We start from the raw sequence: 14,622 nt of genomic DNA, 5'->3' as shown, positions 1-14,622 counted from the left end.
TTGCCTTTTGAGACAGTGCAAAAGAAGGGCCTTGGTGTGCCTGCAGAAGGCTGTGGTACTCAATGGTTGCTACTCTGAGATGTCTTAGGGCAAAAAGAAAATTAGGTGGAGCTTAACCTTCTGTATGGAGCACCTTAAATTTTGCCAAAGGTCAGTGGCATCCCATTTAGCTGCTGCATCCTGAAAGCAACCATAGAGTGCTGTAGTTTTTTAAAATTAATGATTGACATGTGTAGCAGTCCTGCATCTGGGCAGGTCTAAAGAAACTGATACATCAGTGGAATGCAAAGCTACCTGTGTTTGTTTCATTATAGAGCTAATACTCAAGTATTGTGAGCATCATGGGCTGTGACCAGAAAATCTTTCATTAGATTTGCAGCAGAAAATAGGCAGGAGGCCTTTTCATGAAGAAGAGGTCTGGAAGTTGGACTTGCAGTGCAGAAGACCTTAAGATGTTTCTAAGCAGAAGACCCCATTAAAAGCATGTGTATAATCAGTCCTCTGCTTTAATAGATAAGATCATTGGTTTTATTTGACTGCTCTTGAGTACTGCTCTTTCCTGGCTCCTCAGGAAGTCACTGAGGTGGCTGGGAGGGACTTGTTTGAGAGAAGAAAGCAGTCCTGGATGTGGGTGTGTTCAGCATGAGCATCCAGCTTGAGCAATGCTGCCCTGCATGACAACTGGGAAGTTTCCACAATGCAGCATTTTGTTCATATTGTTTAAGGATGTAATGTATAAGTTACTTTCATCCTTTGAAGTTTATCAAGCATAAAAACTAAAAGCTTTCCAGAGAAGAGGAAAATTCAACCCCAGGCTTTGTTAGAATAACAATCATTTCAGGGAATGTCAAATTTAAACTTGGCTCTGTATGTGGGAGGGCACAGCTCTACTAATTGCCAAGAAGTTCTGGTCCATTACAGAGGCAGAGTTGGATAAAGCTGGGCAAATGTTTGTGTAAATTCTAAGCAGCCCAGAGGAAAGAGACCAAAACTGATCCGGTGTTTTCAGAGGGGTTCCCTCTTCCCCCTAAAGATGCTTGTGTTCACTGATGTTGCAACTTGAGTATCAATTCTCAGTCAGCTCATAGTTAGTGAGACCCTAAGATTACCATTTTCCTTTTGAGAATGGAGACCATGCTGCTCAGTCACCTGGGGATGTTTAGAAACAGGACTTGCAGTAGTCCTCTTGCCCACTAATCCTTTGCTTTCATTTGTAGCTTCTGCACAGCAACAGTTTACTGAGCCAAAGCATCAGATCCTGGCCTGCAGCCTTGCAAGCCAGCCAGGCTGTGCTTGCCAGAGGGACAGAGCACAGACCTGAGCTTGGCTTTTGTGCTGCTTCATTCCCCCAGCCTCCCTGAGGCTGCCAGAGACTTGATTTAACATAAAGCCACTTGCAGCAGTCCTCAGTGGACCTACACGTAGTTCTTGGGAGCTACCAGCAGGCAAGGGCTGTCTGGCCATGCCTCTGTCTTTTGCCTGTCCTGAGGACTGCTGGAATAGGTGTGGGAGGTGGGACCAGAGGTAGCTTCCCATTCAGGCATTCCTCCACAGCAATGTGCTTGGTTCAACTCTTTCTTGACCTTTTAGGATGCAGGAGCATCCATTGATGTTTCCAAGAAGTGGTATTCTTTATGGCTCATTAGAACTCCAGTTCTTCAATCCCTGTATCAATAATAATAATTAGAAGTGTGGGTAGGCTGGGGAAGATACAGCATAACTAAACTTAACAGTTATGCTGTTAAGAACTTAAACAAAACAGATTTAAAATAAACCTTATCCTCTGATGAGTGTTGGATCTGTATTTAAATAATTTATTTGTGCAGACTTTAACCTGGAATGTGCCTGTGGTCTTAGGGGTCTTAGGGGTTGGTTACAGAAGACGGGATAAAATAAGCAAATGCAGTCAGTCTGTTTTGCTTTATAAAATTTTTAAGATAAAAAACTTGGGTTTGGTGGCTTTTTTTCAAGTGTATATAGGTGCAAACTATGTACAGGTACTAGCAGTGACTTGGAGGTGCTGACATTTTTTCAGGAGAACTGTGCAAACAATAAGCTTGGAGAAATTGTAACATTACCAAATTATAAGTCTCCAGCCCCGCATTTGGTTTCAGAGAATAATTTCTGCAAAGGAAAGATTTTCCTTTTTTATTGAGCAAAAAAGAAACACCTCTTACCATGTAATATTTAATGATGGTAACTATCTCCTCCTGTTTAGATTAAAATTACAGGCCTCAGATTGCAAGTTGTAATATTTGTTTTCTTCTGATTGCTGCCTTTAGCTCCTCAGTAAATGCCATTGACTGCTCTGTGGGTAACTCCAAAGAAGCCTCCGGGGCTGAATATATTAAAATCCACATCATTCCACAGAAAATGACAAAATTCTCCCCAAATTGCCCCCACAATTTTCTACTGGCCTTCTTTATGAGCTGCAGGCGAAGAAGGGTGATCTCTTGTACTTGTCCTATTCCTGGTTTTCTTCTTGGTTTAAATATAACAGAATATATAAAATAACGAAGTGATATTTAGAAGCAATTCTTTTGCCAGGTCTTTCCATCTGTTATTCTGTATAATCCTAATTTCTGTACAAAAAACCAGAACCATGGTATGCAACTCAATATGTTACAAGCTGTTTATTTTCATTAGCGTGGTCCAATAAAGTACATAGTTCAAATATTAACATTGGAGTATGTTAAGATTTCATTACTATTTGATCTATATATTTTCCTGACATAAATGGATAAAAATAAACAGCTTGTAACATAGAGTTACAGGCTATGCTTTTGTGGATTTACAGAATTCTGTGGTGGATTTGGTTTTTGCAGCAGATTTATTTTCTCTAATTCAGTTAAAATAACTATGTAATCATTATTTGCTGAGTATGGTTCAAGCTTCATTTTCATAATTCACCGTGGGATTTGTCTGCATAACTTCTGATGGTTAATGACCCTATATTGATTGAGATTCTCTTCTGTGAGTCTATTGCTTTTGACTTGATAATGAATCAGTCAGATCACTCCATTTTAGAGAGAAAGAAAATAGACATAGTGTTAACTTAGAGAAAAGAAAAAAAAGACATCCAAAGATCTGTGCACTCTATATATTTTGTAGGAGCTTTTATAGTGCTTGTAGTACATGCTGTTCTGAAAGTGTCACACATGCATTTGTTGTTGTGAACTCAAACGCTGTAGAATCTGTAAAGATGCAAGATTAAATTTTCCGTTGCCATTTTTACAGATAACAGCACGTCGACAATGGAAACATATTTATGATGAATTAGGTGGTAACCCTGGAAGCACAAGTGCTGCTACATGTACTCGCAGACATTATGAAAGGTAAGATAACAAATCTGAAATGCTTGTTTAATAATGAAGAAGTTAATTTGGACAGCCTTCAAAGTGTTTTATAAAGAACTGGAGAAAGAAAGAAAGAGGCTTCTTAAAGATATAGTAAATATTCTCCTGACATTTTAGTCAGATAATCCATTGTAATTTAAACCAGAGTGTATATCTCTAGTGAATAAATAAATAAAACAAGCATCTGATTTTTCTTTGGTACATATTATAAAATTTTACAACAGCTTTCTGGTTAAAGAAGCTGAAAAATTGAGCAAAACATCCTCAAGGAAAAATAAGAAACAACAGCTAATTGATGCAAACACTTGTCTTCTGTAATTTTTTAGGAATACCAATTAAGCAAATTGCGGTTGTGATCAAAATAATGAGGTGGCCCACAATGCAGGGTGCTGTTAATGTTGTAGGTCATGCAGAGCACTGCATTCCTCTTCTTCATTGCATTCCTTCCCTCTTCCTTGCCTGCAAGCTGCTGCCAAACACTCCTTCTCTGCAGCCATTGTTGCTGGTCAGAACTGTTGATTTCTTATTCTTCCCATGTAGATAATAACTTCCAGGGCTTCTGAAGCCAGCACGCATTGAATAAAATACTGGAGCTGGAATGTTGTTTTGGTTTGGTATGGTTTTCAGAAACAACCATCTATTTTTTTTTCCCCTCTCTTTTTTTTTTTTTTTTTTTTTTTCCCTAGTGTATGTTCATATAAGCTCTGCAATTTCAGGCTCAGCTGTAGAAAGTACAATCTCTTGTTTCTGGGCATAAAAATGTTACTTTGCTGGGCTCAGGGAGATATTGTACTTGCTTGTACACAAGGCAGTACAGCAAAGCAGTACTCAGCAGTCAGGTTTTCACCTTTTTTTAATGCTTTAAACATTGGCCATTCCAAGGGAGACGCTGCCCTCCTCATGGAGGGGGAGGTTGAGCACCCTTATGTACAGGGGACATCTCCAACATAAGGATTTGGGTGCACAAAGATGTTTCATATAAGGCCACTACAACAGTGGTAGAAGCTTTCTGGAGATAGAGCCAAGCAGCAGAGCAAATTGAGCAAGTTGCTGTGTGTGTTATATGGGGCTTTTCCCTGTCTTGGCTTTGTGGATAAATGTTACAGATTGTTTTAACTGACCCATCAGATTTGGGTATTTGGCTCTTCCCCTCCATCACTACAGCCCTGACAGTCTCAGGGCTTCCTCTTGCACCCAAGGCTGCTGATGGGTTTCAAACTGGCAGCCACAGCAGGTATGCATTGTAGGTTGTTGTTTATTTGACAGAGGAGACCCAGGCAGGCATGAGAGTTGAGTCTCTGCAGGTTTAGGCTGCAGACAGAGCAACTGTTGTTGGGCTGTCTTGAAATCCTAGAGTCACCGAGAGAGCACATCTCTTCTAGTTTTACAAAAATGAGTCATTCACAAATATTTTATGCCCCCTTGTCTGTTTCTTCTGCTTTAATGATGGTGGGTTTTGTGTTTACATGGAAAACCCTTGAATTGCACTCCTTTTTGAAGTGTAAAGACTCATCCATGTGACTTACTCAGCAGTTACTCAGGGGTATGCTATAAAGTGCCTAAAAGCCCATTGTGCTCACTAGAAAACCTGAGCAGACTTACAATGCCTTCAAAACTTAGAAGCCTTTCCAGGATACCCAAAAGCAGTTCTCATTGCCGTGAGCCACTCTGAGGAAAGGGTCTTTTAATTTATGGTTGCGTTGGTCTTAGTACACCAAAGAGCTCAAATCCAAGTTCTTGGATGCCAGTCTGTTGCATGGTTCTGGGTTAGATCTGATATGAAACAGCACCTATTTTCCAGCTCTCTGGCAGGCTACCAAAAGAATAAAAGTCTTCTAGGATTTTTAGGTTAGCCCTGAGCTTACCTAAAATATGCTTTACCAAATCTGGTCTTAAAAAGACCAAAAGACTTATACAAAAAAAACCTCAGTGACTGATCTAATCTCTAGATTTCTAGTGTTTAACACTTTTTTCCACCACAGGAAAGCTGTATTAAGCCTCAGACTCGGAAAAAAAGTAAATGAAATTGTCATGGTTTGTTCCAGCTGGTAATTCTAACTACAGCACCTGTAAATGTAATGCTCATTTATAGCCATAGAGCTCAGATGACATTTAATCTAAAACAAGAATTTCAGTGCAGGAATACACATTCATGATTCAGGACACACATACATTTTCTAACTTGAAGGTGAGCTGTAAAGCTAAACTGGAAATTGAATTAAGCTGGGAAGTAAATGCTGAATAAGCCTCATTTTTCCTTTCTGAATCCCAGTGGCCTTTCTTTGCTTACTGAAGGCAGAATAGGCAGTTCCAGTTCCTTGACTTCAGTGCTCCTGAAGTGCTGCTGTTTGACTTAGCCTTGCCATTCACATCTACACCTAGATCTGATGGGCTCCATGTTGTGTTAACTAGCTTTCTTCCAAGATGACAAAGAAACTACTAGCTCATTGAACCATCTTCAATAAACCAAGGCTGCTTAGGAGGAAGCAACCTTTCAGTGCCTTCCCTGGGATGTTGAGGAGTGGAATGGCAGCCAAGTCCCATTGAGATGCTGCATCCCACCTTCCTCTCCTAGGTAGAGTTTCACACACCATTTAGAAGGGAAAAAATAAAATTAAAAAAAATTGAAAATCACCAAAACCAACAAGAATTGTAAAAAAATATATAAACAAATAAGCAAACAGGGAGAGGGCAGAATTGCCTCTCTCTAGCAAGAAGAAATGTTGCTTTTCTCAAAGGGTGCTTGCAGCCATTAAAAGGCCAGCATGTTGCTGCAGACCCATGGTACAATGGATGGCAAAAACTCAAACAAAGGCTGTGGGAAATGCTTTGCTCTCCCCTCTCCACATTCCCCTCTTTGGATCAGGGCTTGTGGTGGTTGCTGTTGTGGTGCTGTAGGTGGGCAGAGTGCTTTAGTTGGTGCCATGATTGTATTGTTCCCCTGGTAAAAGGGAAAGAAGCATTTTGTGCCTTATCAACTGATTCATTTCTCATGTAGGATGGTTTGTGTTTCCAGTAACTGGTTTCATTTTAAAATAGGGTGAGGCTTCCACTGTTTCAGTAAGTGTTATTTGTATATTAGCTAGACAACTTTTGTTTTATTAATGAGTATAATAATGAAAGTGCAGGTTGCTGAGTAGAAGCAATGGGTGTTTTTATTTAAAGCGTAGCAGGCAACATATAATGCCCATGAATGCATTATTGTCACTGTAGGCATGGCTGGTCTGAACCTGCCTCTGATTGGGTTATTCCAAATAGGCCCAAGCACTTCATAAAAATGTCTTTGTCAGTCTAGTTTTCCCTCCAAACCTATTCATCTCTGTCAGTTTTTAATATTAGTACCAGGCTCTTGGCTATAGTCCATTAGTACTGTACTCAATTGCTCATGTTACAGATGATTACCAATATAAAAAGCATTAATGTTTTCCCATCATGGGGCTGTTGCTCTGTGCATGACTCAGACTGTGGTGTTGTTTTGGTCATTGTTTGTGCTCCTTTAAGGCACGTACCTTGCATGATCACAGAAAGCTAGAGTCATGTGTTTGGTGTTAGCTGATTCAGCCTGAAGCTTTCCTGTGAAACTTTCAGCCCTTGTCAGTACACTACATCTCTCTCTGTCTGATCAAGAAACCCTTAGAAACGGCTACTTTCCTGCGAAGCATTTTTCTCTGTGCTGCGTTAGCAGATGTGGTTTTCATATGCAGGGTTTGAGGTTTCTTTCACTTTTACACAAAGCACATGATCAGCAGCTTTAACTTTCCAGCAGGAACTATAGGTTGTGTTTCTGCAGTGCTGGTGACGTTGCTGTTAGGGATTTTTCATAAATACTACACCACCGCCACTGAGGAAAAAAAAAACAACAAACCCAAACCTAAAAAACCAAGTCTGCTATTCTGCTGTTTTGCAAGGCATATAAAGTTCCCAATAAACTGCATTGAACAAAACAAAACTATAAGCAGTTGCCTGCTGGGGCCTTTTTCTACCTTCAGGTCCACCAGCAATTCATCTTTGGTGTGCTCCAAAGCAAGCCTTGCACACGAGCTGCACACAAACACGCAAAGATTGAGGGATTTTGGTGTGCAGGGGCATGCAGTAACAGTGCTCAGCTCACTGGTGGGCAAACGTGTCTGTGTTCAAGGCATGGTAACAGGCGGGTAGATGGTGCAGCAGAGCAGTGGCCTTCCTGGCTTCTGGTTCCCTTGGGGAGTCTCCATCAAGGATGGATCCAGAGCATCCCATGGACCGTGCTCTTCAGCAGTGTGGCTCATACCCTACCTACTAGCACCCTGAAAACCAGCCTGTCCCAGTTAAATCCAGATGGAGGGGGGTTTACTCATGCTTTCTTCAAATTCAGGAGTTGTATGGGGAAGTATTCTGCAAAGCCACAGTCAGCTGAGGCATGAAGGGGAGCAGATAGGTGAGATGGGTCACTGCAGTAGAGAGTGGTTCTTCGTGACCCAGCAGAGTGGCTGTGACCATTCTTTGGACACAGACCCATGGAGGGTTTCCTTGTAGCTATGAGTGTGATCACTGGGCACTTGCAGGAGCACCCTGACCATCTGGCCCTTAACAAGGGACTAAATACCTGGAAATACAGTGTTCTGTGCAGTTCAGAGCCCATTCTGCCATTTTTCTATTTACATCACTCACATAAATACTATATATTTTCAGAAACACAAGGCAGGTCAAAAGAAGTCCCTTACATGGTTTCCCTTTAACAGCCATACAGTCTCTCTACCCTGAGGATATTGTGCAGTAATTCAATATGCAAGAGAGCCCCATGCTTCATGCAAATGCTGCTCGGTTTTGTTAAAGCATTCGGATAACTTTGGTAGCGTGTAAGCATTTCAGTGGAGATTTGTAGGAAATAGCAGCCAGTCTTTTAGAGGGAACAGAAAACAGGCGGCTAGTATAGCATTTTCATGAAAATGCTTATGGTTATCTTTTAATATGCATTGTAATTAATAGAAGGTTTTGATTTACACTGTTAAGTGTGAAAACATCCTCAGGCAAAAATTAATCAAGTGTTATGTCATGCTGTAAACTACAGTTAGCTCTTTGTTTAACCCAAAAAGAAAACCTTGCCAAGCAGTATTTTTTTTTCTGGTGGCATTAACTTGGTTGTTTTATTTTTGTCTTCACCCCACTTTCCTTTACCCCTCCCACTTCAGCTACTCCCAGACTCCCAGAAAACTTCACAAGTTGCAAATTGTCTCAATAGTTTTCCATCAAGCACAAACTTAAGTCCAAAGATAGATGAGGTGTCTCAATCCTCTCTGTCTTTTCCTGGGCTTTTGGTTTGGGTTGTTTTTTTTTTCTTTTTGATAAATAACAAGAGGTTTCTACTTACAATTTTCTGCCCTTGGGGCTTTATCATTAAGATTAAATAACTGTACTCTCAAGCATACCACTGAACAAACATCTTTTCAATTATGTGAGTAACAGATGCTTTAACAAAGAAACTATTGAAAATTCAGAAAGCTTCCCCCCTCCCCAAAATTCAGAAAGTATCAGATGACAGAGGAATGTGATTGTTTACCATTAAAACAGATCTTTAGCTGTCCTTTCAAAACATTTGAAAACACAGTTTTTTTCCAAATTTCTTCAGGACTGGGTTGACAGCCTCAGAGACTTACTGCTCAGCACTGGAGTCAGCAGGAGTCTTTGGGTGCAAGAATATTGGACAGTTGGGCACTGCCTTCCAGTACCTAGAGTCAGATGATCTCTTCCCTTGTGGGGAGTTGTTCTCCAGCCACATTCTGCTTTCCACTTGGGAGTTTGTCCCAGGAGAATTGGAGGATGTTGTGTGATAACCTGGTGGGTTATCACCCCATCAGAGGGAGTTTCCCAGGTGTGCCCACCATATGTATGTGCATTGATGCTTACTGTGCAGTGAGCCCGATGCTCCTGGGGTCCTGGCACTCCTCACCACTGAGCTGGGTGCTTGTGGTTGGTCAACATCAGCCAGAAATGTGTCTTGCATGGTGATCTCATTTCATGGCATCCAGGAGTATGGACAGACTCTACACAAGGTGACCAGCCCCTCTTCCTTGCTGGGAAATGAGCTTCCTCAGGAGGGTGCTGCTCAGTGGGAGATGTGCCACCCTGCTTTGCAGGAGCAGTGCCAGGGATTCTGTAAGATTCCCTGGGTCTGCTGGGAACCTTCAGCTTGTACATGACTGTAGGACTTTGCTACCATGGCAGGGGTTGCCTCTACTTTGTTCAGTTTTGTGCAATGGAGATGTGTCTCAGAGCTCCCAGAGAGGCTTGGCAGGATTTTGGAGTCCCTCCAGAAAACCTGTGCCCCACAGACAATGCAAAATGACATCTGTCAGCTTGTCCTGGGGACAGTCCTTGTCCTAGGGACTGAGGACTGCGGAGACCACAGGGACCTACCAAGCAAAATGCATGTCTGCCTGAAGATGCAGAAATGGTGACTGGCTTGCAGCCATTCTGGTAGAATGATCTGGGGAAGCTGCTGTGTCCCTGTCACCTTTCATTTGAATTTTTCCCATGTAATAGGATCTGCATCAAACATGAAAGACTGGGGTTGCTCATCTCCCCCTACTGCACCATAGGATTGAGAGTGCCAGAGTTTCCCTCACCTGGCTGTGCAGCTAAATCAACAGCTGTGTTTGTAATGTCACTAATTTCCAGTTTACTTAAAACAAAGTGTCTTTGAATTCTCTTACAGCAGTGCAGTTCCCACCTTTCAGCCATTCTCATTACCCACCAGCACTCCCAGTGGACTGTGAGGAAAGTTGTTGATGAAAGGATGAAAGAGCCATTTCTTTAAGGAAAAAAAGTTCTTTGGGAAGAAAATTGAACTCAAACATATTTTGTCTTTGCTGATAATATACATGCCAGTTTTGTACTTCAGACAAATGTAAATAATCCTATTGCTATTGTGTTTTGCACAAAAGCATTCAAGGCTTGCTTTCCTAACCCCAGGATTCTACAACCCAGTTCAGAGAAATCAGGCTTGAGGAACACTCTGCTTGGTTTCCTCAGCATATTTTATATTCCCGTTTCTCCACTGGGACTTTTTTGTCGCTGGTGTCCAAGAGAGCTGCCTCCTGCTCCTGGCCATGCCCACCAGGTGGCTGCTGTTGAAGGTGGCTTGTTTTCTGTTCTTATGCTTACAAGATTTATCCCTTTTCAAAGAAGGATCAGGGTAGAAAAGGCAAGGCCTCTGAGGATCAGAGCTCCTATATTCCTTCTGGTTCCCTAAAGCAACTGAATATTTTACCACTGAGTTTCTAGGGAGCAAGAATTGGGTTTCTCTAAGTGAGGTTATCACAAGGGGCCCCTTTACACTGTGGGGACTGTAGATGGAGCTGCCCTGGATTGGTGGCCACTTGTCCCAGCCTTGCACTCAGACCTTCTGGCTACAGGGGGTGTGGAAAGCTCTGCCTGGCTCCTGTGAGGACTTCTTGAACCAGCTGGTTGCTCTACTGAACCAGGCAGACTGGTTGTCTCATCCGTAGCTCCAGCAGTGCCTTCAGAGGCAGGAGCAGGATCCACTGTGTGGTAATGTACCCAGGAAGGAAGTATTTTCCAAACTCCTACTGGTAAAGAGATTTATTGCTTGTCCCTTTTCAGTGTTTTTGAAACTCTAGGAGCTTAATGTTCTCATGATTTACATTAGCATCTAATCCTTGCGTAATCTCACTAATCCCTTGGCCCCAAGATATCCATTGTCAGTGAGTTCCGTGGGTTAACTGGTTGCTGTATTCGTTTGGTGAAACAAATTTAGATTTTTTTTCCATTACCGTTGCAATCAACCTCCTTACCCTTCTGGCCAAGCATGGGAATGGGGCAGCATCTCCCAAGGAATGGGCTTTGGTATTTTAAGACCTTCCAAGATTATTCTGTTTTGCCTTGGGCTTGGAGCCCTTGAGAAAGCAAGATGATGTCAGTGAGAGTCATGCTGGAATATTTTATTCTGCCAGAAAGAAAGCAAAAATAAACACTGAAACAAGCAATATAAAAAAAATATTGTAGGGGTTGTGCTTAGCTCCCTCCTTCACCCTATGTGTCCTGGGCATATGGTTCCTCCCTGGCCTGAGAGCTCCGTCATATTCATACACAGTGGGGAGAATTAAGGAGGAAACTGGCAACCTTAGCATTTAATTTCCTTCCTCTTTCTGGGCTGGTCAGATCCTTTGCATTATTGTAACTACTTTTTTTTATCATGTCTATAAATAGATGTGCTCTCATCTGTCCCATGAAGCAGAATTGGGCCAAAAAAGTCATTCATTCTGCATAATCAATAGATGAAAATGTAGTGGTTGCTGGCTCAGATGAGATCTTGTATTGTTAGTTCTGGAGCTGGGAAAAAATGTTGACTAATAAAGATTAAGGGCTTTTTTTCTTTTTTTATGAAATGCTAATGATGAAGACATGTTTGATATACTGTGAAATACATTTCTCTAATGTGAAGTTTCTGCTTCTTGTTGGGAAAGAGATTCAGTCCCCGGAGGATTTTAGAATTTGTAAATATAAAATTATCTGCTTCAGTGTTTTTAAAAAAATGGTTGGCAGGAAGCCAGATTACTTACATTACTGTAATAGATTTGCTGACCTCTGACATCTGCTGCAGAGAAGTACATTGAATTTTTCATAATATCAGATGATGCAGATCTAAAAACTCCGTATACTCTGCACCATTATTTAATTCAGGACTTAGTAAAGCAAAATCTTTTTCTGAGTAGCAGTTTATACGTGATTAAACTTAATATTGCCGATTGTAATAAATCAGGATTAGTATAGTACTGATTTGTTAATCTAACTTGTATTGATTTTGAGTTGTCTTTATTTAAAAAAAAAAATAAAAAATCTGGCTTTTCACAGTGACTGAATTTAATAAGAAGCCCTGTGATAGCAAAGACTCCCCTACTGTTTCTGCTCTTGGCTGGAAAATGTTATTCTTATATTATTCCAGGAAAGGAAAAAAAAACCTCATGCTGCTAAAAATCTGCTGCCTGTGGAAAGATTTTTTAATACAGTAGTGCCTACATATTCTATTTATGTTAATTGACTTATAAATAATACATTTTATTAATCTTAATATTGGAATCTTGATCATGATAAAGACCCTTTTATTTGGTCTGCTTGCAGGCTTTACAAGTAAATATTCTTTAGACCACAAAATATTCCTCCCCTTTTCCTTTTTTATGAATACTTTGATACTTCCCCCCTGCTGCGAAATACAGCCACAGTTCAAAGCGACTGAAAACATGGCTGTTGTTTTCCAAGTGAGAGACATTCGAGGGATTCGTCTCAGTTTGGGGCTTGGGGTTTGTTTCTTTTTTAAATCTTTACCACTCCTTCCACAAAGATTGATTAAATCTTACCTGGGCTGTAAATATTTGACAAAAAAAAATAATTTAAAAAAAATAATAATAATAAAACAAATCTTCTGTTGGTTTCAGACATGTCACATTCTGCTAAACTATTTGGCTAACAGCAGATCGCATTCTTGCTGCGTTGGGCAATATTGACCTTAAATTGGCTAAGCCGGCTGCTTACATGTTCCGAGAGCTGTATTAGCTTTATTACTTCTGTGCTATAAAAACTTCTAATAATCAAATGATAAGATCGTATCCTGTGGGTAATTGTCTTGTACCGTGACAGGATAACTGAAAAAACAGAGAGAGAAAATTGCAACTGACGGAAATCTCGATGTGAAGTGTCAGTTGTTGGCGTTGCTCGACGCGGTGCTGCTCCCCGGGTCTCACAGTCCCTGTTCCTCCCCAGCTTCTCTCCTGCTGCCCCCCGTGGTCCCCAAAATCCCCCTCAGTGGTGGCAAGGAACAGCAGCCAGCCGGACGTTGTTTCGAACGAGGAGGGGAAAATCCTAGAACAAGCCATCCTTGTGTTTTGAGTCAGTTTTACCTTAGTCATGCTGCCTCCCCGATACACGAAACATTTAATTCCAGATTTCCTGCCGCTGGCTCCGGGCCTTTGACCGGCTATGTGAAATGTATTTTTACTGCTGTCGGCCTGCCAACTGCTGAGCTCAGTGAAAAATAACTAAAATGAAAACCTTGTACTCCCACATGAACCCTTAAGATCAGAAAAGGAAATTTAAGCCACGGTTACTAATTAGCACCAACGCTAATGAGTTCTAGTGAGGTGAAGGAGGAGGAGGAGTTTGCACCCCGCGTTCCCCTGCAAGCCTGGATGGAAAGCACGCCAGCCATGAGTGATCTTGTCAGCCCAGGGCTTGCTCCTGTCCCACAGCATCTTCCACAGACAGTCCCACTTGTGGGCCAGGAGCGTGGCCGCCTCCCGTGGGGTGCGGGACAACGTCTGAATCCTTTATGGGTGGAAGACGTCAGTAGTTAATGGGCGACTCGTTCCCATGGAAACAAAACAAAGTCAAACACTCCCCTTGCAGTGCTAACAATTATTGTAATAAAATGTGTTTTTATTAAAAGCGATTTTAAATATTTAACACATGGCAGAGCGGCCTTGGCGCTGCCCTGTGTGAAACCCAACCTCGCTTCTAATGAAGGCCAAAGCGCTTTGTGCAGCGTGGGGAGGAATTCAATGTTTTCACCAATATTTGCACTTTGCAAATGAAATGTAGCAGCCTCAAGTATGAACAGGATTATTTTTTTCTTATTCTGCTTAGTTATGCTTTTTATTATATAAACATTAACTGTAATATTACAGTGGGAAGCAGGTATTTGGCAGCTATGCGTTATTTTGCTAAGTTTGCATAGAGGGAGCAGTTTCCAGTTTTAGCAGCTGTAACATGTTTAAACTCAGTTTGTAATGGGATCTGAAGATGAATATTCCCTGTGGGCTCTGCTTAGCTTCATTACTGGAGCCCTGCCAAATTCAGGGCTAGAAAGTATTATTCATGCCTCTTTGCACATATCATGTCAGAGCATGCTCAGTTAATGAATTTTGTTTCTAATATAGCATAAATTAGGTTTATATCTTAACATAATTTATGTTGTATTTTATTAAAATGTAAAATATTATGATCACGAGCAATCTAATTTCTACTCTCTTAAGCCCAAACTGTGTTTGAACATCTAAGTATGTAAATCAAAATTGCATGCTTAGAAACTGATTCTAGGATAACAAACGAATATCTGAACCAAAGAGGTTTCTGCCTTGGAGTCTTAGATTAAAGATAATTAGGGATTCCTAGTATTTAAACAGATTTATGTTGTTTATAAGCAAAGTACATTTTCTTCACAGAGTCAACTTGTCTTTTTTTTAAAAAACGAATTATGTTTGCTGTATTAAAG

At 41.1% G+C, this 14,622-nt stretch overlaps 1 protein-coding gene across 5 annotated transcripts in view; it reads left to right on the top strand.

Moving 5' to 3' along the window:
- Window positions 1-14,622, top strand: part of ARID5B (AT-rich interaction domain 5B) — a 119,798-nt gene that overhangs the window by 94,228 nt on the left and 10,948 nt on the right. For all 5 annotated transcript variants that reach the window (XM_071749128.1, XM_071749126.1, XM_071749129.1 and 2 more), the window contains one exon: window positions 3,238-3,335. In XM_071749128.1, coding sequence (XP_071605229.1) covers window positions 3,238-3,335 — 98 coding nt within the window. The remainder of the gene's footprint in view (window positions 1-3,237; window positions 3,336-14,622) is intronic.

Source organism: Heliangelus exortis, chromosome 7 (genome assembly GCF_036169615.1).
Source record: "Heliangelus exortis chromosome 7, bHelExo1.hap1, whole genome shotgun sequence".
NCBI classification, from domain to species: Eukaryota; Metazoa; Chordata; class Aves; order Apodiformes; family Trochilidae; genus Heliangelus; species Heliangelus exortis.
The sequence above is the reverse complement of the archived record's forward strand: the minus strand, read 5'-3'. Positions and strand labels throughout refer to the sequence as shown.